This window comes from Condylura cristata, unplaced genomic scaffold (assembly GCF_000260355.1).
Source record: "Condylura cristata isolate star-nosed mole 26May11 unplaced genomic scaffold, ConCri1.0 scaffold00011, whole genome shotgun sequence".
Classification (NCBI taxonomy): domain Eukaryota; kingdom Metazoa; phylum Chordata; class Mammalia; order Eulipotyphla; family Talpidae; genus Condylura; species Condylura cristata.
Window position 1 is genome coordinate 20,041,855 of NW_004567112.1, and position 23,206 is coordinate 20,065,060.

The following is a 23,206-nucleotide window of genomic DNA, read 5'->3' on the forward strand; positions in this document are numbered from 1 at the left end:
GACAGATAAAAATGGAGGTTCATCTGGCTTCACCTCCAAAAGCCGCTGGTCAAGGACTGCAAATCCTTAAACCCTCAGGAACCACCATCAGTTCACGGTCAAGCTCTCTGGGGGCTGCTCCCCACCATTACCCAACCATGACAAGCCTTCAACCCAAGCCAGGCTGAGGGTGCTGGCTATGGACCCCTGAACTGCCCTGACAGGTGCCAGGAAGGCAGCAAGAACCTGGCTACCATCCCCCACCCTGGTTGGCTGTACCTGAGAACAAACTGGGGTCGTCTTTTGAACCAGGCACCAGTTGTACAAAGGGCAGTTTCCCTTCAGGCCACCCCCACCCCCCCACCTGCGTTCAGGTCTCTCCGAGCTGCTGCCCTCACCAGCTTAAGGCACAATCCTATCGGGGCCTATCGCTCTTCAGCTCTGTTTTTGCGGTGCTGCCTGCACTTGAGAGTTGCCCACCTCTGGCCAGCTCTTGAGGCCCTCACACGCTCCCCCCGGGCACACCGAGGTGGCCCACCAGCCTCCCTCTGTGAGGCCACTGACCCCAGTTGATAGAAACCGTGTTTCTCACGCCCTGGTATCCAGCCCCACTGGCTCCTGGCACTTCGCCATTATGCATTGTTTGCATTTTCCCTAAGTAAAATGATTTTGACTACGCTTTTTCAAACTACACGCTGGCCTTTCACTCAAATTCTTTCCTGAATAATAATCTTAGATTATGCTCTGGTTTAAAAAAAAAAAAAAAAAGACAAAGTCGCTGTTCTAAGCCATCCAGGGCAGAGCTGCCTGTTCTTTTCCAGACAATTGGATAATAGTCACGAGTTAGCATTTCCTGCCTGCCTCGAGTGGACAGTCGCATTTATTCCTCACAGCAGCCCTGTGAGGCAGCTGTTCCTGTCACACCCTTTTTGCAGACCAGGAAAGCAGCTGAGAAAGGCTTGGGGGCCACGCCCCCGTCACGACTCACTCCAGCACGGCTGGCCGATGGTGCCGGGGCCAAGTGTGGGCATGCAGGTGCTGCCGCGGCTGCCCAGGGCTGTCCTCACTAATGCTGGGTGCTCCTGCCACGGGGAGTCGCTAAACACCGTGGGGAGCCTGCACCCTCAAGCGGGTGCCGTGTGGCTTCTGCTGTGAGGTGCTGGCCTGGATGACCCCAAGCATGTTCCAACTGATCCCCCATGACGTGCCCTTCCTCAGGCCTGCCGGACAGCCTTCTCCTCCCAGGCCAGCTGCTAACACCACTGTCCCCTTGGACTTCAAGGCTCTACTTTCCATCCTCCACACCCCGGGTAGCTGTTCCTTCCCACCACCAATGCTGAGGCCACTTCAGTGCTTTTTAAAGTGAACGCATTCTTCTGCAAGAAGTGCCAGGACAAGGTCCTATCTGCTTCTCCTCACTACCCCTGAGCGTTGCAGAACCCACCCAGGCCAGAGGCAGCAGGGTGCTGCAAGGCCACCCAGTGCCCAACAGGTGCACGCTACCTGTGCGAGGTGTGAGGATGCAAAACCAGGATAGGACATCTCATACAGGCCCCACCTACCATCCGAGAGACACGCTCACCTGGTCTGCAAAGTGCCTGCGCGGCTTTCACAGACACAACTTCCCTGCGCTCCAATCTCCTGAACCTGTAAAGTGGAAACAGGGCCTCCCTCATACAGCCATTGTGAGGAGTACATGAGATACGTAGAACACTTACTGCCACTGCGCCCGGCCACCAGGAAACACCCTGCACCCCAGCCTTTCACGCTTCTACCTCCCATGTCACAGCCTTCGGGCGAGGGAGGGTGAGTGCAAGGACCAGGACAAAAACATAAGTAGCTTGAGGCCTCTTTATTGACAATCCGCCAAGTACACAGAAACCTTTTCATTCCTCTCCAGTGTAAGTAAACCACAGATACTCAGCTCTCATCTCTTAGCAGGACAAAGGGGCCCAAGGGAGGCGTAACACCAAGACCTGCCTGGTTCTCCAGGATGGGCACCTCACTGCCTGGCTAGACCGGTTGGCCTGGCAAGAAATCTGGCCCAGGGTGATCCAGCCGCCTCCACGGGTCTCTGCTCAGGGTAAAAACATCTGCCCCTCTGGGTTCTGGCCCCAGGCAGCCCATGACTCCAGAGAAGTGTACCAGGGTAGGAGAAAGAACCCATGCCCTTCCCACCTCCCAGTCCTCACACCACACTCTCCAAGGAACCATGCAATAAATAAATAAATACCTGGAAAAGGCAGGGTGGCTGCAGGGAAGGAAAGGTGTGAGCCCACCTAGGCTTAGGGAGGGCCTGAGTCCCTAACTGTCCACAGTGAGTGTGAAATTGCTGGAGAGAGGAGAGGAAGCCAAGTGCCACACCCCACATGGAGCCTGTCCTGTTAGGGAACAGCCCTGGAAGCTAGGCCCCAGCCCAGCAAGCAAGCACCATTTCCCAGGTGCCCAAGGCCAAAGGGGACCGCGCCTGAGGCTGAGTGGGGGCATAGGAGAGGCCAAGTGCCCGGCATCCACGTGGCGGAGCTGAGGACAGCAGAGCAGGACGGCTGAGATGCAGCGAATCAAGGTCCTGGCAGGGTGGCCAGCGTCGTCGCTAGAGCTGCTGGAGCCCCAGGCCCTGCTGAGCTTAACACTGAGGGACCCTGCCAGGCCCTCCCCTATGTGCTCTCTTCTGGCGGATGGTGGGGAAGAACCGTTTCTAGAAGTATTCTGGGCCTTACTACCCTGACAATGCCCTCTAGCAGGGAAATGAGAGCGGGTGCCTGGAGGGACATTCCAACGGCAGAGCTGGGGTGCGGCACACCTAACTAAGCCCTTCTTCAGGTTCTCCGAGGGCAAGGGCGCATCCAATGCCCAACAGGGGAAGAACTTCTTTTCCCAATGTCTGGTCTCCTAGAATTCCCAGGTCTGGAGAGAAGCCCCGATCCTCAGAAAGCCCCACCAGCAAGCAAGCCTCGCTCCCCGCAGCCCTCTAGCTCGCGTTCCCTGCGCCACCGGAGTTCATTCACAGCCCCGGACAGAGCAGTGATGCGCCAGGCCCGCAGCGGCCCCTCCCCTCTGGGGCTTAACAGCAGCCATCCCCAGCCACCCCCAGGAATGGCAAGCAGCTTCGGAACCTGGCTGGGGACAGCAAGGGCAGGAAGGGAAAGCCTACATAGCTTCGGGCCACACTTGCCCAGCACACGCCACAGGGGCTAGGGATGGGGAGGAGGGGTCACGGCAGGCCCCAGGGACGAAGCCTGCTTGGACCCCTGCTCTTCTTCTCACTTGCTCAAGGTTTGGTTACACGAGGCACACACAAACACAGTCTCCCTCTGGGCTTCTGGGGCTGAAAAAGAGGAAGAACTTGGTTAGAGGCTCCCTCGTGCCCTTTGGCTCATGGCCTCAATTCCAGAATGACCTTCTCCATACTGCAGAGCCCCACACAGACCACCCACCCTGCTGACTGAGAGCACCAGCCTGCCATTTCCATGGTACAGTTCTTTCCATGGGGATGGAGACTTCGGGGGTGATTATGCCAATAGCAGGCCTCTCCCAGGCAACCCACACATCAGAAAGTATTTTGCACCGATAAAACACCTCTAAAATGTTTGTTAAATAAAATGCCAAAGAAAAATTTCCAAACTGGGGCCCTCCTTGGTGCCACAGTGGATTAAAACACAGCACTATGAAGCTCTCTGAAACCACTGTAGCATGAGTTCAATCCCCGCGCAGGGAGCTGACCCACATGGCGCAGCAGACCTCTCCTGACCCGCCCGCTGCTCCCCTCAGCAGTGTATGTCAGTAGATCTGGCTGTTCTGCTCCCCACTCTGTCTCTGGTGAACCCCATCCCCGGCCATACCTCTGGCATGTACCCCAGTTCTTGTATGCATAAATAAACAAATCTTTTAAAAAAAGAAATTTTTTTTTTTAAAGATTTATTTATTTATTCATACAGAACTGGGGTACAGGCCAGAGATGCGGAGGGTGAGAGGATTCACCAGAGACAGAGTGGGGAGCAGAACAGGCAGATCGACGAAGTACACTGCTGAGGGGAGCAGCGGGCGGGTCAGGAGAGGTCTGCCACGCCATGTGGTCACCTCTGGGGCAGGCGGGAATCGAACTCATGCGGAAGCGGCTTTAGATTCTCAGTGCTGTGCTTTAACCCGCTGCGCCACCAGGGAGGGCCCAAAGAAATGTTTTAACTGGTTATCCCGGGTGGCAAATCACAGGATTATTTTTCTCTTCCTTCTCCGTACAACGATTTGCAAATCTTCCTGAATCAGCGCATGTTACTTGCTTGACTAAAGAGATGTAAAAATAAAACCTAACTGAACGGACATTTACAAAGCAGCGCTTAAACCAAGCTCCCCACGCCTTCCGCCGCGCTGTGCGTGTGCTGCGCGTGAGCAGCTGGCGCCGGGCCTCGGCTGGCGCTTCCCTTCGCTGATCTGCACGCTGGCTTGTGCTGACAATGAGGATGTCTATCATTTCTAAAAGGGAAACGTTATTGTCTCATTTTGTGAAAAGCGTTCCTGAGATAATAAGAAGAAAGCTGTCATTCAGGACGTTGCCTCTGCTGGGCAAGGCAGAAGCAGAAGTGGGAAGCCTGGGTGGTGTGCCTGCGCTCTAACTTCTAGCGTTAAGCGGCAGTCACAGGCAGGCCTTGCTACGGACACACGACGTATGTTCTTGCGCAGGCATCAGACTTTTCAGGGTTTCATTTTATAAGGGGCGACGAGGGCTACCAGAGGCCAGAATCCCAAGTTCCCTTGCCGTCTCACTGACCCATGCTCCTTTGCCACAATGCGGCAGTCCCTTAGAGGGGCAGGACCTGCCAAGCCCTCCCAGCGCCCTGACCCCCACCCAGTGCCCCACGCACTCACCTGTGGCCCCCATGAAGGACTTGGGCACCTTGAAGGAGCAGCACCGAGAGCAGAAGCTGTTCCCACAGTTACTGCAGTTCCGCTGCCAACAAGAGCCCAGGTCAAAATGAAACACACCTCCCAGCCCGGGCACCTGAAGCCCGGCCTGGCCCACCTCCTTCCCGCCAGCTGACCCCACCTAGGGAGCTGGGGACACTACGGGCCTGGGGGGGACCCAAACAGGACAGAGAGACCAAAGGGCCAGCCCGGGAATGCTGGCAAAGCTACGCGCTCAGGGGCCGGGCGCCCACTCCTGTGAGCAAACCTCGGGTCCCAGCCCCCACGTGGCCAGACTTCGTGGGTGGCTTGATGCATCTCATCACAAGGCCCCGAACACACACCCGAGGAAACTTACCCTCTTCTTCAGCACTGAGAAGGTGGCCGAGCAGCCCGTACAGCTCCCTGAGAAACAGAAGCAGCAGCTAGCCTTGACCCAGCCCTGGCCTCTCAACTCCCGCCTGCTCCTGGCTCCTCTAAATGGGGCACTCAGGACACCATCCAGCCCAGACGCCCTGGCCGGGAGCACAGTCCAGATCTGAAGTCGCAGGAAGATCAAACAGGAGAGGGGAAGCTGACCGCCACTGGGGACCCCAGCCGCCACAGTGCCCGCAGCTGCCAGTCCCTGCACCCTCCAGGGCGCAAAGGCCCCACCCTTGGTTCTGCTCCCGAAACCAGTGAGATCCAGTAGCATCCAGTCCCAGGGTCCTGGACAATGGCGCCCACCGTGGCAGTGGCTCCAGTAACCTCAGACGCAGCCGGCCTGACACAGAGGAACACAGAAACGCCTCCTAAACCCCAATGCCCAGCCTCCGGGGCAGCACTGTGCCTCCCGGGCTGCGGCGGGCCAGGTGCAGGGCACCAGGTGTCGCCTCCACACCAAGGCCCCAGAGCCACCCTGACCTGCGGCCCCTTCCTCTGTGCGGCCAGAACCACCTGCGCCCGTGCTGAAGGAGACTCCTCAGGTTCAAGGAAAGAAGGCACAAGCCAGAGCAAGGAGAGACCTGGAGCCCAGGTGCTCAAGGTAAATGCTGCCGTCGGCCTGTGACGGCAGCTGCAAAGGCAAAAAGAACACGCTGGTGCCACCGCGGCTCCTGGCCTGTGGGAGCTCCGCTGGCAACGCAGCAAAGAGCTCGAGAACACCAGTCCTGAAGGACAGGGCGCCAAGAGGGGCTCAGGAAAAGCAGCATTTCCTGCCCACGCCCTCCGCGAGGGACCTTCACTCGTCCTGACAGGGTTATACGAACCAAGAACCAAACACAGGGAAGACAGGCAAACTTTAAAACCAGGCACTTCCGACACTGGGGCAGAGGGGGTGGGAGTTAGAGCACAAGAGCCTGATCGGACCCTCCCTGGTGGCGCAGCCGGTTAGAGCGCCACGCTGCCAGCTGGCCACAGTGTGAGTTCCATCCCCGGCCCCGGAGCTGACCCCCATGGCGCGGCAGACCTCTCCTGACCACCCGCTGCTCCCCTCCACAGTGTATTTTAGTACATCTGCCTGTTCTGCTCCCCACTCTGTCTGTGGTGAATCCTCTCACCACCCCTGCACCTCTGGCCTGCACCCCGGTTCTGTATGCATAAATAAATCAATCTTTAAAAAAAAAGCCTGATAAAGTGTCCTGAGTTTGAGTCAAATCTCAACCATGTATTGACTGAAGATTTTCAGCAAATGCTTTGACCTCAGGTTACCCACCTGTAAAATGAGAAGGAAAGGCTATCTAACAGCCTTTACTTCATATTCAGATACAGGTGAATCATCTGCCAGAGCAGAAATATCAATGCTTGCCCAGTGTGTCACCTGGGACTTGTGGAAGCCAGCTGCTTCCCAGTCTGTCACATCTACCAGCCGGCCTGCTGCTGTCACATCAACCAGCCAGTGGAGCTGGAAGCACACAGAACCCTGTGCCACACAGAAGCCAGAGAACAGAAGGCACCTTGAATTCACACACAGAGAGAAGCAGCATGGCCAGCGCCTCTGAGCCTGAGAAGACAGCTGCACTGGTCGCTGCAGGGCCAGGAAGGCAGGCCTCCGGATGCCCAGCTCAAAGTCCTCTGCATAATCCCCAGAAGCTTCTCGCAGGAAGGGCACAGGACCCAGAACTCACCCCCACAGAACACACAGGACAGCCACACAGCTGACGCCCAGCAAGTCCCGAGGCAGCTGCTTAGGGCGACTCTAGGCCCCCTCATAGCCGCCCTGCCTCGGCTCTTGCTCGATGACAGTCAAATCCCCCCTTCTCCAGAGTACCTGTCTTCACCACCCTCTGCCCCTCAATAAAACAAGGTCTGACCAATCAACAGTCTTGGCTGGAGAGAAGCAGATGGAGGATTCTACCACACTGGAAAGATATTGTTTGTTTCAGCTTGCTTCCACCTGGACTGGAAAGATCCAGAGGCTCCTGGAAACCTGAGGGATGGACCAGGGCCTCCAACACCAACAGTGAGTCTCATCCAAGTTGCTGCTACAACCCAGCTAGCACCACGCTAGCATTCACTGTTATCTCACCTACCGATATAACCACCCTGTGAGAAGGGGAAACTGAGGCAGAGTTAAGTAACTTGCTTCAACAGGCAGAGCTGGGATTTGCACCAAATTCTACTCTGCTCCCAACCATTACATGGCACAACCTTCCGAGGTTCTGCCTGGCTCAAGATTAAACCTCCCTGCAGCCCTGAGGTGCGGTGTTTCCAGAACTGACGGCCTCATCTCCCCACAAGCTAAGCCCCATCAAAGACTAAAGGAAAGCCACAGCCGCTCGCTCATCAGGCCTGAGCACTGCCCTGCCCAGGGCCCCAGAGAATGAGCACTGCTCCATGCTCTTGTCACGATGCCCAGACCCTGACCCCAGTGCAGGGTGCCCCCCCCATTCTGCTCCCTGGGGGTACCGAAGTTGTTGGTGGGGTAGCGCTTGCGGAGCCGCTCTGTGAGCCGCGACACCTTGCTGCGCAGCACCTCGTTCTTGCTCAGGAAGCCGTTGTCCTGCAGGACCAGCTCATCCTCCGCTGGGCACGGGGCGCACTCGTCATCCTCCTGTGGGGACAGCGCCTTCTAGCTCTGCCTGCCTCTCTGCAGGGCTCTGGGACCTGCGTGCAGAAGCGTCCCGGCACAGCGGACCCTCAGGCGACAGCTGGCTCAGCCACCCTGCCCCACCCAGCCCCTGCCCACCTCACCAGGCTCCTACTTACCAGCACCACCAAGTGGGTCTCCTGCCTCCCAAGATGCAGGGGAGAAGGAGAGAAAACAGGAGATAGAGAGATAGCAAGGAGGAGGAAGCTGCGGGGTCCCCAGGCAAAGGGAGACACAGAATCTGCACTACTCTTGAATAGCAGAGGCCCCAGTGAAAGGACCCCAACACTGATCATGCTTGAGACTCTCTGGAAGAGGCTGTATACTACTGTCTTTTCAACTGGGTGAAATTAATTTACTGGGTTATTACTTTAATAGACTAGAACAGACCAAGACAGAAAGTATTCTTCATAATGGATTTTTCAGGAAACCTCTGCTACAGTTACATTTGCTATATTTTCCAGACATAAATGGAAACTGAGTCAAGATGTAAAATGGGCTTCTTACTGTGGGTTATCAAGAAAAACGCTTGAAAGCCCTCCTAGTTATATTCTTTGCCACCATCAGAGTCTACGAGATTCAGAGTCTACAGTCGTACGTCAACATACAATCGTGCACAGCAGAGGAGTCTCGCGGCAGTAAAGACGGCCAAGGCTGCCGTCAGCAAAGAGAGGGCTGGATGGAAATGGCAGGTTCGATGACCCCCATTTGTGTCTTGATTTCCCACTTTACAAAGTGACACAAACAAAAATTATTCCCTACTACAAGAAAAACAAAAGTACATAAGTGACAATAAATGAGCTGGGTCTTGGGGCGAGACTTGGGGTGGGGGCGGGGGCGGGAGGGCGGTGTGCGTGAGCTCTGAAGGAGACCGCCACTCCTCAGTTACTACAGAGCTATGGCGCTAACCCTGCAGACTCAGGGCTTGAATTCTGATTCCTCAGACACTGAAAATCTGTAAGAATTTTCACTGAAATCTCCATTTTTAAATACTAGCTAAAAAAAAAAAAAAACCACAACAAATTTTAAATGCCTGCACGCCAGATAAAAGATTTCTGCCACCTACTAGTCTGAACTGCTATCCTAAACTCAGGAAGACTGACTTTCTCTGACCCAGCAGCTGGCTACGCAACCACTTTCTCCAGTCTCACCTCCTTGCACCCCAAAGGGACATGTCATAGAGAGCAGTCAGAGGCCCAGGACTGAGCCTCCCCCAATCCGTGCCTCCTCCTTATCAAAGGCACTGGGCCCAGCGACTTCAGCCAAGGAAGTAAATAACGCCTTCTCCAACCCCCTCACCCCACCCCATCTCACATCAGGCATTCCCAGAGGCTTCCCAGTCATGCCTATCCCGGATACCCAGGACAAAAGAAGATTCAATGTCACCCTTCCAGCCTGTGGGTTCTAGTTCAAAACAAGCTTCAACTCCTATTTGGATAAAAAATTTCTAAAACCCAGCCTTGGGATACGAGCGGTCACATGGCTCCATGCCACCCACCTCAATGGCATCTTTAAACTCTTCATCCGGCTCAGCCTCTTCTGCCTCCTCCACGCTGCCCGGCGTGAGGTCCTGGGAAGGCAGACTCTATCACAAAGAGAGAGAGAGGAGATGAGCCCACCTCCCCAGAGCCAAAATCCAGGCTTCCCAAAATATCCGTCCCTCGCCCAGGGACAGTGGCACGACTGCAAGAAAGAAGTTGCTGGAAAGAGCATGCAACACGGCCCTCCCTGGTGGCGCAGCGGGTTAAAGCACAGCACTGAGAATCTGAAGCCACTTCCGCATGAGTTCGATTCCCGCCTGCCGCCTGCCCCGGAGGAGACCACATGGCGAGCCAGACCTCTCCTGACCCGCCCGCTGCTCCCCTCAGCAGTGTACTTCATCAATCTGCCTGTTCTGCTCCCCACTCTGTCTCTGGTGAAGCCTCTCACCGTCCCTGAGCCTCTGGCCTGTACCCCAGTTCTGTATGAATAAATAAATCTTTAAAAAAAAAAAAAGAAAGAGCATGCAACAGCCCAGCAGGCGGGAGATGGGGTGGACGTGGAGGGCGGCCGAGAGTGCCGCTCCCGCCACCTGGAGCAGCCAGCCTGCCGCAGCCTCCGAAAGTGAGAAGGCCCTCATCTCAGAAATAACCAATACCTCACGGGGCTAGTAGCCATAAAGCACTGGGAACAGCAAAGCAAGTACTCAATAAAGCAGAAAATAAATAGAATGGCTACTATTACTGCAGTTACGACTAAGCACTTCAAAGGAGACAGGCCTGAGCAGAACTAACCCGAGGCGGCCCAGGAGCGGGTGCCATGAGGTTGGTAATGGGAAGCTGCTCGGCCTGCCTGCAGCAAGGCTGCCCCATGGCCCGGGGTACTCACCTCCGTGGGTGTGGACACAGGTGTGCAATCGAGCAAAGTGCCCTTCCCCACCGCGTCCAGAGGGGGTGGGCTCTCAAAGGCACTCTGTTCCTGCTTGGGGTTCAGCCACCGCTGCAGAGAAGCCCGGTACTCAGACACCACTGGCCAGGCCAAGAAAAAAGGGCGCGGGGTAGAAACAGAACAGAGTGAGTGGTGCTGTGGGAGAACCTACTGCAACGTGCGGCTGGCCTCTTCCTCCAACACCCCATTTTCTCCTACAGGACAGAGTTGCCCTTCTAATAATGAACAAGTCACCTAAGCCAAGCCTCATAAACAAAACAGAGACACCACCACCCATGAGATTTTTATAGAGAGATTAAATGTAGGAAGTGCCTGATAAATTTCCTCCCAACCATAGGGAAGAAAGCAAATATAACAATCACCTCAAACATATGTACAGACCAGGCCTCTGTGACTCAGGGCCTCTCCAGACTGCCTCACTGTTTCAGAAGCCAGATGGCAGAGGAGTACTCTGGGATCACACAGCTACTCCAGGTGGCTGCATCCCAGGGGGTGGGGCAGCACTGGGAAAACATCCCTCCCTCACCTCCCAGAGGCCTCGGTAACATGTAAGCAGTGATTCCCCTGCCCTGGAAAGGGAGGGGACTCCTAGGCAGCAGCCTCTCTGTATCCCAACAACCCAAGCCAGTGAGGTGCTGCCCCCTGCTGGAAGCACAGCAAACAAATGATCTGCTAGGAAGAAACCAGGGCGCCTCACTGGCCCTCAGTGTGGCCCAGCCCTCTGTCTGTCAAGCACCCAGGGCTTACCTCGGAAGAACTCCACATTCCCCAGAAAAAGTGTGCTGTTTAAGAGGGTGAGGACCCAGCACAGCGGCAGCAGATACAGCATGCAAACCGTGCCCAGCAGCGCCCCATAGAACCTGGATCAACAGAGAGGAAGACAGGATCAGCAGTGCATAAGATCAGAAGGAAGCCTATTTGGAGCACACACCCGCACAGCAGCCCTAGCAAGACAGTTCTGGGCAGTTAGTGAGCAGCCCAGGTCTGCTCATCTAACATGAGGGAGCTAAAGCAATGAGGAAGGACTCCCAACAAGCCACTGGCTAACAACCCACACTGGTCGGGCTGCAGGCTGCATGTAAAGCGACCCAGTCTGCAGGCTCCGGACTCTGAAGCCCAGAATAAGACAGACTTGGATTTGAATCCAGCTCTGCCTCTTCTTGCCGTGTGAGCTCAGACAAGCCCCTTAGCTCTTGAGAATTACTGCCTACATGTGTGAAATGGGGACTAAAGTAGCGCCTGCCTACCTCATGGGTTAACTACATAGACAGAGCTCATTCATGGAAAGTGTCTGGCCCCAAGGGGAAGACTGGCTGAATACTTGTCTTCATTATTATTCATAAATAAAACCTCAAAGACATCACCCCGTTTAATCCAGTAGTTCTCAGGACTTATTCTAAGAAGAAAATTCGAAAGATTAAAGTAAAATGCACTACAGGGCAAGCAATAAAGTAGAAGCCAGCTAAATGTATTAGGAGGATGGGTCCGTGTATTACGTGACCTTCACCATCTGTATTAATCTGATATTACAGATAGTCCCAAAGGGATGTAGCAACAAAGAAACCTATTTGTGATATAAGGGGGGGAATCTCACATACACCACGAGCCTATCTATCTACGAAGCACACTTGACCCTTAAACATTGCAGGGAGGGGTAGGGACACCCACCCCCAAACAGTCAAATATCTGCATACAACTTCTGATTTTCCCAACACTTAACTCGAGCCACAGCACACCTCCCATCAGATACCGAACTGCACAGGTGCACAAGTCCCTATCGTTGGCCTCCTCATCCAAGGGTCCTGCTTCTGCGGGTCCCGCTGCCTGACACCTGCCGACGAGGGAATGCGGAACCCCTGGACGTGGAGGCGCTGTGCTTATTGAAAGTAACCCAAGTATGGGTGGCCCCATGCAGTTCAAATGTCTGCGAGACCAGGGCCACGTGTACATATGACAAAACTCCAGCAGGATGATCCCAGCAGGAGATCGGCTGCTACACCAGGGAGAGAGAGTACATAGTGAGTTACTCTGCTGTTATTAAAATAATTTCCACACATAAAAGAAGGCACATAAGCCCATAAAACAGGGCACCCATGCCCCTGCGTCTGTGTGACTGCACACCAGGGCCTTGGAGCGTCTCTTTGCCTGAGGTACTGGGGTAGGACCCTCTCAAGACAGCTGGCCTGGGGGGGGCTCAGTGACCAATTCCTCTTGCACACCGGGGTGGGAGCGGAGGGGCCACTCACTGTGAGGACACGACGGGGTTCTCCCAGTGCAGCACACGGTAGACAGCCTCGCAGGTGCCGCACAGGCGGCTCAGGAAGGCCTCCAGCTGGATCAGACTGCAGACAAGGGACCTGGTGAGCCGCACGCCCTGCTGCCCAGCGCCTGACAAGGCTCTGGGGCAGAAGGTGCAGCTGGCTCGGGGTGGCCACAAAGGGATAAGGGGGCCTGGAAGAAACTTCTCAAGTCCCCATTTTGTAGGCTGCTGAGGTGGAAACCGGACCAAGCTTCCTGCTTTGGTCTCTTCCAGCTATTGACGTTGGTGGGTTGGCTGCCTGATTTTTCCACAGCTGCAGTCTCATCAATAAAATATGAGTGAGGGCCCCCACCTCACAGACATACACCATGTCAGTGAGGGTAACTAGCAGGGTGTAGATCACCGTGTCTCCACTTGGGATATAAGACAGACTCATGTGGAGAAGCTTTAGTTTTGGTTTTTAATGATGCACCCCCAGAAACAATGAGCACAAGATCTGCACCCAGATCTTGGTTTCTGCAGGGCCCTTTAAGAAATGGTTGACGCTGGGGCTAGGGTACAGTAACTGTAAGAAGAGTGTGAACATTCTTTTGTCCCTTAAAGTAAGGAAACACTCAAAACTTATGAGGGCGCATAAGAATACAGGAGCCAATTCAACAGACCTTCTCCTACTAGTCAAAATCTAGCACATGTGATCCAACAAATAACGGCAGCAATGAACAGTCATTCCACTTAACAGCAGGACATGTGCTGGGAAGTACCCCCCTCAGCTGCTGTCACTAGGTGAGTGTCTGAGAGGGTACGGCCACTACACACCGGGCAGTGTGGTCCAGCTGCTGGCACCACTATCACAGGTGGTCCTTCGTTGACCAAAATGTCATTCAGCTGTGCATGACTATACAACCCACTGAATTAAACTAAAACTCTGAGTTCATTTGATAACCAGAAGGAAAAGTTCTTTCTTACAATGGAATGCCAGTTAATAATGCCAACTAGAAAGCCACCTTTGCAGCCATCATACAAATAAATTGATGATGGGAAGGCCCCTGAGGATTTAAATGCAGTGCGTGCATGTTTGATAAGGAGCAAGATATTTACAAAGTCTCAAAGTACCCACCCCTCAAATTACTAACTCTAGAGGGTAAAGTGGAAACGCCTGAACTAAGTGGCCCAAGTTGGCATGTCCATAACAAGACAACGATATCACAGACATCGGATATGACAAAATAATGGCATGTCACTTATCATATTCCTACCAACAATGCATCTAATCAACCCACAAACTGAAGGTAAGTCAACAAAATAAGCTTGTTCTACTCAAAAATGTCATAAGAAACAAAGATAGGTAACTAGCCCAGGTCATGGCAGAATAAAGAAACATAAAAACGAATGTAACTTATGAGCCTGGCTGGCTCCACTTCAGGGGAAACTGATATAAAAGACCTTATTAAAATAACCAGTGAGGTTTGACTGGGAGTTGAATATCACAATAATCCAATTCAGTTCATGCTGTCAGTGCTAAATTCCCTCATTCTGTTTGGACTGTGGATACAAAAAAGAATGTCCTTGTTCTGGGGAAATACACACTGAAGTATTTGAGATAAAGAGGCAAGATGTTTGCAACTTACTTTCAAATAGTTCAGAAAGGGGAAAAAATGTATGTGTAAAGAGATAGATGAAGCCAGAGTGGCAAAATGTAACACCTGTTCCCTCTGGGGAAAGGGTAGATGGGAGTTCTTTGTATTATTCTTGTAATTCTTCTCTAAGCTTAAAGTCATTTTAAATTAAAAAGGGTTTATTAAAAAGCACATACACACAGACACCCAGTTTTCATTCAAATAACTGACTCAGAATTTCTGGGCCCTCCGTTTGTTTATTACTCTTCTTTTTGAAACTCAACTATTATGTCAAGAGAGGCCAGCCCCTGAGCTCAGTAGCGCCAGCTACCACCGTTACAGTTACTACTATTCAACAGCCCAATGGTGTTTCCCCAAAAGTACCAGATCTGTTACATTTAGGAAGTTTCTTCACAGGGTAGTGATAACTAGTGTTTACTGATCCTTCCTGGGAACTAGCCACTTCTCTGACCTTCAGCCATGTAATGGGTAAACCTATTGTTACCCCATTTAACAATAGGTTTAGATGAGGAAGCTGGGGCATAGGGAAACCAAGCAGCTTGCCCAATGTCACAGCACAAGAGTCTGAATTTGAACTCGGGCTGTGGCTCATGCATCCAGGTACTTACTCAAGACCCTAAACTATTTCTCCAGTGGGAGGAACACAAGCTGTGAAATTAGTCAGATGTGGATTCTCTTTCAAGCTGAGTAAGCCTTTTTCTTCATCCATAAATGGAAGACAGTAAAAGTAGCTACCTCCCAGAACAGTTAAAAAAGATGAAGGGAAATAACTTCTGTGGCATGCCTAACAATGCCTGGCACACAGCAAGGCTTAGCCTCGCGGCTGTTGTAACTGACACTGGCCCCCACCTCCCTGACCCTTCCATACTCACAAGCTCTTCACTTCAGCCACTGCCTCCGGGCGGGACAGGCGAACTCTCTGCAGATCCTCCTGCCTCACGCTGTGATACCTCCTCCGCATCAGCTCAGACTCTGGCAACCGAGCCCGACAAACCTCTTGAAGATAGCCCAGCAGCGCAGGCACTGAAATCACCAGGACACCCACTGAGTACCAAGCGCCTGAGGAATCAACAACACCACAGGTGAACAGGTAGCAAGGACTGGAGGCTGCGCCCACCAGCACGTCCACGTGCTCGCTCCCTCACCTCCTCCAGGGCACAGCCCAAAGGCCTCCCCTGATGCCCTGTCTGAAACAGTACCTCCCTCACCTGACAGATTATAGGTCCTGGTCATTGTCTCCTCCAAGGATGTAGTCTCTTAAGGGCAGGGGCTTTGTCCATTTGGTGGTCACCCATTTTTTTTTAACATTATAAAACTTATGCCAGCACACAGTAGGTGGTTCATGCTGGCTGCTGAAAGCTGTGTCTGACATTCTGATCTCTGAACCCATGGGACAAACCACTGTAAACTGAGAAATGGTGAGACTAAGAGAAAACTCCAAGGAACTTCTCCCATGTAGCATGGTATTCTGAAGCAAGCTAACAGCACTGGGCATACAGGAAATGCCTGGGAGTACCTGCCATCTGCGCCAACTGACTTTGAAAATATATTTAGAAAAATCAAATAGCCTGGGAAAGAAACCCAAGATTCAATCAAGTGAAAGAGCCCTACCAAGAAACAGAAGATGAAGGCTTGTACAATCTGTGCTTATTTTCAACCCCCAAGTCCCTAACACCCCAGAAAATAAAGGAGACACCTGAGACAGGTGTGTCCATGAATAAAGGACCCAGCTCTAACTCCCTTCACTCATTTCCCCTAAGAAAGTTCGGCTTTTTCTGCAGCCACCTGCCAGTTCCAACCAGGGGAAGAGCCAGGTGACAGCAAATGTTATCATAAAAGATCCGTAGGAGGCAGCTCTTCCCAGGACACCCTCAGCTACCGCCTGCCCACACATTTGCTTCAAAGGCTTCACACCACAGCCCTCTGGCTGCTGGTGATGTGCAGCAATCTCCACCGGGCTCACTTGCCGAGCCAGAGAAAATAAGCCAGACAGGGCAAGAAATCCTTAGCAGCTCCTCTTCCTGGTACTCTCACCCCATGTCATGACCTTAGATGACCACTGAATCAGCTGGGAACCCAAACTGGAAAAAGAGCTCAAGTGTCAGCAGTCAAGAAGGAAACAATGACAATTACTCTAATGTAGTGCGACCTACTCTGTGTCAGGCACTGCGTAGCGCTACCCATGGGTTATCTCATCCTCCCAACTACCCTCTGTGGAAAGCACTGGTATTATCCTCCCTTTAGAGAAGACGGGAAATGGGCCTGGGGACAGATTAAAGAACTTTCCAAAGGTCACCCAGCAGCCCAGTCGGGGCTCTAACCGGTGCCTGTGTGCTGACACCGAGCAGACAGAGGGAGACCGTGGCCAGGCCCAGGGGATTTGGAATCCCTCCCCAGTAGGTTGACAAAAGCCCCTGGGCCTGGGAAACAGTTCTTACCCTCATTCAAAGTGAGGAACAAGACGTTGAGGCCCAGGCAGGTCAGCAGGGAGCACAAGGGCGTCTGCCACCTAAAACACAGAAAGTCCAGTCATGAGGACAGCCGTGCCACCAGCTGGGCAGAGCGAGGGGCCGGCACAGGAGGGACATGGAAACCCAGAGTGCGGGGCCCTGGCGGTCACGGAAATGAAAAGGGGCTCTCTCACTCAGACAGGTGACTGGGAAAAGAGTCGATGTGACAGATTAGGCCCCGGGGTGAGAACAGATATCTCCTCAGAACTAAAAAACCTGTAGAGTTGTTTCTAGAGGAAATAGAATTCATAACAATATGATAAGATATACAGCTAACTAAGTTTTTTGTCAAGGTTCTGTTTTCTGTAAGAGGTGACAATCACATGCTTCTTTTAAAATTTTCCTTTATTCTCATTTACAATTCCACAAGGACATATCCTCATGGTAAAGACTGAGCTAAAGTAATAATTGAGGAAACAAAATGCAAAGGAGTTCTTTCATCCCGTTTATGACTTTCTCTAATTTTCAGAGTTTGAGAGCTTGTTTAAAATATATATTATTCAAAAGAGGGAAAAATAATAAAGACAGTATTTTCATAGTTACAAGTGAAGACAAACTAGGGTGTAGCATTCTCTCAGCAAGCATGCCCTAAGTGAGCTGGAAAGGATGGAACACAGACCCAGCCTCCACCACCACCAAACGGTGAAGCAGAAAGCCCGCAAAGAGGAAGAGCTAAGACCAGAGGCTCCGAGTGCTGAAGGCTAGAAACACACTGGCTCAGGCCCTGTAAAGGGCACTTCACAGGGAAGAAGGGAGGCAGAGTAATAATGAATTCCCTGAGGAGCGCCACATCTGAGGAGTGAGAAATTGAAGAATAAACACAGAAGTAGCTGGCAAGCAATGTTCTCAGAACTTATGTGTATTTTCTTTTGCTCTAATTGGGGTATTTCAGTTATTAAATGAGAATGACTAATGAATATATTTTTATTTTTTAATAGAAGTTATGAGTAAGGGAATGAAGTGACCTCTCTGTCTTTAAAACAGACAGAACTAAAGGTCTTAAAATTCAGCACAGTCCACATGTGCCACCCTAAGGACCATCTAGCAGTAGCTACCAGGGTAAAAGCAAATTAAAAGTCAGGTCTAAATCCCTCTTCAGAAATTAAAACATCACACAGCCACTGACGCTGCTTCTGTTTCAACGCCTCTCCCATTCTGATGTCTTTTCTGACATTTTCATTGTAGGAGCTCTACCTGCTGGAGGAACTGACCCCAGAAGAGAAGAGTCTGAAAAATCTACTGCACCTCTAGGCTTCAGACCTTATAGCCAAAGCACAAAATTAGGGTCCCTCTTTGAAGTCAAATTCTTTTTACTTAGAAAAGAACAATCAAAAACACAAACTAATCTGACAGCCACTTTCACAGACCAGTGCTCCGTCTCCCAGCTGTGTGGAGACCGCAAGCTCCTGGGGGCTTTTAGGGCCCAATGCTCCTCCTCCCTCCAGCTTTAATCAATCCCACCACATCCCCAGATTTCTAATTTCATAAAATGGAAAAACCCTAATACATTAATGCCAAAAAGACTAATAGACCAGTGGTGGAAAAGAAGGGCAGGATATATTTAACTTTTGTGCTCTGCCACAAAAGAGCAAAACACACACACACACATACACACCCACACACATCTACATTGCTCATCTCAACAGATAAGGTCAACTATTAAAGGAGTTCCAGAGTGAATAAGAAAAATGTAGGGCCTTGGTCACTACATTTAAAAGTAATCTACTATTTAGAAATACTACTATTACTATTTAAAAATAATCACCCCCTTCCACTATTTCCAGACTGAGAGAAGAATGAATACTCAGTAAAGTATTCATTAAACCTGTTGCCTTTCAGGCATCTAGAGAGCTGAAGGTCTTTATGAGGATGCAATGGAAACTAGAAGTTTCTCCCCAGCACTACACACGTGTGCACATACAACTTTACATGCCATTTCAGAACACTCACAGAGGCCCACAGGAACACTCACAGCTCAGGGCTGACCTACTGTGTTAGCATCAGGACTCGTAACAACACAGTATTAGGAGCCTGCGGCCTTTGCCAAAGGGGGAAAGAAGCTTTAACTTGAACCTAAAAAAGATTAACTTAAATCTAATCCAATTTATAAACCTAATGAGAAATAACCAGACAGATCTAAATGAGAAATTCTTCAGGACAGTCAGCCGAGTCTCTCCCGGAAGACAAGTATGAAAGAGACCGTTTTGATTACAAAAGACTTAGGGAGGTGCAGCCTTGACTGGACTTGGGCAAAACAAACATCCTTCAGACAACTGAGGAAATCTCAGTGTGAACTGGGCATAAGGTGATATCAAGGAATCATTGTTAGTTTTGCGACATTTGTTACTTTCTTTTTTAAAAAATCACTATTTGAAAACAAATGAAGTATTTGGAGAGTGAAATGGCATGTATCTGAAAACACTTTAATATAAGTGAGCTGAAAGGAGAAAAAAGAGAATCACAGAGGAAGAAAACCAAAATAGTAGGAAAAAAGTATGAAGTCCATAATCATAAATTAGGAGAAATGATAGTTGCTTATTCATAGGTATTTATATTTCCTTAATTTATGCTAAAAACTATACCCCAATTTTAACATTGGTGTGCCAGTATTAGAAGGGGAAAAAAATCCTGCTCTACGACGAAATGGAAGGCCCGGTGTTGGGGGCTAGTTAGCAACCCTAAGGAATCAGCTACAAAGAAACCCTGGGGAAAGGCCAGAGGGCTCCCATGCCTGCCACTCCTCGGCTGGGCCTGAGACACAGGACGCCCCAGCGAACATCACAGAACCACTCTTCACACAGGCAGAAAGGACGGCCAGCCACTGCCTAAGTGAGCAGCACAGAGCAGGAAGACAGAAAGCTCAGCAGGGTAGAGGGACCCTACAAAAATCTGTACCTGAGCAAGTACCGGACACCATCACCTGCGTCCTTCAGGGGTTCCAGGTAGACCTCCAGCCTCTTGTAGGACAGAACCAAGTTGAAAAGATCAAACGCCGCTGGGGACTTGGTGGGGACAGGCAGAGCCTCTGGGGGAGCCTCGGGCACCACACTGGGGCTCACCTCCGATGCACTCCCCTCACGCTCTGATGTCTGCATCCTGTAACCATAATTGCTGACATTTGCACTGCACTTTCAATGCCCAGCGAACTTCTACTTGCATTATTTCAAGTTACGACTATAATAAACCTAGGGGACGGTAGGATTACAGGTGGAATGCCCATTTCACAGAGGAGGAAATGAGGCCCAGCAAGGTGAAGTATATTGACTCCATATAAAAACCTGCTCTTCTGACTCTCCATCTAATGCCTTTCCCCACAGACCACTCAACAGCATAACCGTAAGACCATGGGGTCTCAAGGAAAATGATGTCCTGGAATGTTTTTCTCCCATTCTTTACCTTCCGGTAACAGTTGAAGTATTACTCTCTTGTTCTGAGAGGTCTTAGACACCACCCCCGGTAGGGCCTAGGAGAACCCCCTCAATCATCCCAAAGGAACATGGGTTCAGCCACCCTAACAGCGTTTATTACACCAAAGTAAAACTCCCTACTTTCCGGCTGGTCTGCCCCTTTCACTTTGAGCAACACAAGATCAAAGACTGTCTCATTCACCTGTGTACAGTTTCATTCCCTGTATACAGTTTGTTTGTTTGTTTGGGGAGGGGGGGTGCAGGCCCGGTAATAAACACTTTCCAAGTAGGAACTGGCGCGCTGGTGCTTTTTCCTCCCCCGCCACACCTGTTCCCAACAACTCCCTGCACCATCACTGCCCATCACCACAACCTTTCCCGTTCTTAAACCCAATGGGCAGCCATCACCTTCCAAAACGATTCATTTCCCAACTCCCCCCAATGAAGCGGCTCGTCAAGGGAATGCTCACCCGCTTTCCTAATTTCAAAGTCCTAACCCAAACGCTAAGCTGAAAAGTTGAGGGGGTGGGACCTCAGTACACACAGCAACACCAACCAGACTCTGGCAATGGGGGGTGACCAAAGGGAGGGCGCGCTGGGGGGCGTGTGACAAAGACCAGGGAGCCCGGTCCCTTGGGGGGCGCAGCTAGAGCGGGCGCCCGGTAGGCGCCCAGGAAGGGGTGCGGCAGGCCAGCGCCCGCAGAGGCCCGGATCACCACCTCCACAGCCCAGAAGCCCGACGGGGACCCTGCGGCCCCGACCAGGGGGGGTACGCCCAAGATCGCCGGGCCATCAGGTGGCGGCCCACGCGGCGCCCCAGCGCCCTGCTCCGCACCGGCGGCGGAGACACCGGGGTGGGGAGGGGGTGGCACCTCACCTACCCGGTCGCTGGGCTGGTGGGGGAAGGGTGGGGACGGCCGGGGGGCACGGGTAGGGTTACTGGGCCCCCGAGCGTTTGCTCAGGCCCGTCCCACCCCGACTACGCGCCATTTCCCAGGGCCGCCGCGAAGACAGAGGTCTGAGCGCCTCCTACGCCTCCCCGGCCGCCGCTGCTTCCGGGACGCGAATCGCTCTGCGGCGGCGTGCCCGTGATGTCATCGCGTCTGTCCCGCCTCCGGCCCCACCCCCGGGTTTAGCTCCGCCCACTCCGCCCAGGTAGGCACCCCGGACTGCACAGCGCGGCTGAAATGTTCCAGCAAGGAACACTTGGGAAGAAGCAAAGCTGAAGAACTCACGTGGCTACCCCAATGTTGGCTCTTTGCTAACCACCTCGTGAGCCCACGAAAGACAAATCACATCCTGCATGCCAGATGCCTGGCAGGAAATGCAGCCTCAGTGTTTCCTCAGTACCTACTGTGTGCCAAGCCAGGTGCAAGCGTCCCGCATTCAATTCACTTCTCACCGTCTTGCATGCTTCGAGGACTAAAAGAGACCGACACTGGACTAAGCCCTCTCTGGGCAGTATCTTGTTATCCACTATCTACATGATGGCCTCCAACAACCCTATGAGGGCTAGGTCATGTTACAAATGAGGAATTTGAGACACGTTGAGGCACTTCAAGTCACTCAGCCAATAGACAACTGGGAGTTGGAATGTGAACCTCAAATCATCTGACCCCGTGCCCCAGACATACCACCTGAATCTGCATTTACTGCCCTCATGCAGGCCCCTGTCACTCCCCTTCAGCAGCTCCTTCACCCAGCTGAACTTCTCCGTTGTCTTCAGTGTCCCTGGCACTCTGAGCGCCCTACATTGCTTGTGCTGTGAGCTCGAGGAAGCATGTCCTTTCCTGACTTTTGCTTCAGTCCAAAACCAACTCATTACTCTACACAAGAGTCAGATGTCTGTATCCCTTCCGTGATTACCCCAGCTGGAAGTAATCACTTCCCCCTCCAAACAGCCTGAGTGTGGAAAGATCCAAATCACACACTCGTACACCCCACGAAGCTATATTCAGAAATCCCCCCTAACTTAGAGGAATAGTCCTGGCTTTGTGACTGGGCTAAGCTTGTCTGCTGGCCAGTCGCTCCTCCTTTGTGATAAATCTAGAAGAAGTGTAAACTTCCAAAAATCCCATTCTCATTAATTTCCTCCAAAGGTAAATTTCAGAGGTTTTTGTTTGTTTGGGAATCCTTCCCCCTTGGGTCTGCATGGACCACTAGCTCGGGCTGGTAGCTACACTGGCTCTCTCTTCTAACAGTTAAAGAATTAAAGGGTATTATCTAGCAGACTTGGAGGGGAGGGGACGAGTGTTGGAGGATACCAGAAGGTTTAAATACCTTCTTTAAAGGGCCAACAGTCATGGTCAAAACAAAGTGCGAACTAAGTAAGACCTTTCCTGGCCATTAGAAAGTAGGCAGCTGAATTCTGCTTCCTGGGCACTCACTCTAATCTTTTATTATTGGGTTCTCCTATTCCTTCCCCAAAATCTGAATATTCACTTTTTGATACGAATTTTGGTATCACTGATGTTTTTCCCTTGAATAGCACCTAGGTGGAAGAGACTAAGGGAGAACATAGATAATTGATACCTTACTTTGATATTGTTCAAAGGTTAGTCTTTGCATCTATAAGGGAGGATGTGTATGGCTCACATAATTTACTCATGAACCTCACTGTGTCTCTTGGAGAAATAGTAGGGGAAATGCTGGCTAAGACTGGCCAAAAACAGGCGTCACCTGACGAGAAGGAACTGTCTAGGCCACGCCTTCCTCCACCAGATGGCGCCCTCGCCCACTCTCACGCAGACGGGTTTCAGAGACAGCTCTAAACTGAATTTCTGATTGTGGTCTCTGATGTCACCATTTCTACAATATACCACATCTTTTCATATTTCCAACTGTATTCATTTTCATTCTTTTAGCTCTACTAATTATCTCTTGCTGTGTAACAAATTATTCCAAAACGTACTGACTTGAAACTGTAATAACTATTCTTTCACATTGCTTTTTGGCTTGTAGGTGATTTTGGTCAGAAAATCCGAAGGGGCTTACTAGGATGTTTGGCTGGGGGAATG

At 51.7% G+C, this 23,206-nt stretch overlaps 1 protein-coding gene across 5 annotated transcripts; it reads right to left on the reverse strand.

The window, feature by feature from the left end:
• Nucleotides 1-1,812: 1,812 nt before the first annotated feature.
• On the reverse strand, nt 1,813-21,597 carry ZFYVE27 (zinc finger, FYVE domain containing 27). Of its 5 annotated transcripts, none has more exons than XM_012723722.1 (13): nt 21,592-21,597; nt 19,678-19,878; nt 16,711-16,781; nt 15,145-15,331; nt 12,622-12,717; nt 11,123-11,235; nt 10,316-10,455; nt 9,447-9,533; nt 8,068-8,088; nt 7,768-7,912; nt 5,240-5,286; nt 4,846-4,927; nt 1,813-3,307 (listed from the first exon to the last, which is right to left on the reverse strand). In XM_012723722.1, the coding sequence occupies exons 2-13, from the start codon at nt 19,875-19,877 to the stop codon at nt 3,243-3,245; spliced, it is 1,254 nt and encodes a 417-aa protein (XP_012579176.1). In that variant the 5' UTR covers nt 19,878; nt 21,592-21,597; the 3' UTR covers nt 1,813-3,242. The 5 variants fall into 5 exon arrangements, with proteins under 5 accessions (XP_012579176.1, XP_012579178.1, XP_004680615.1 ...); XM_012723724.1 differs by lacking the exon at nt 21,592-21,597 and adding an exon at nt 21,071-21,242 and having other exon boundaries at nt 15,145-15,295; XM_004680558.2 differs by lacking the exon at nt 21,592-21,597 and adding an exon at nt 21,071-21,242.
• Nucleotides 21,598-23,206: the final 1,609 nt, after the last annotated feature.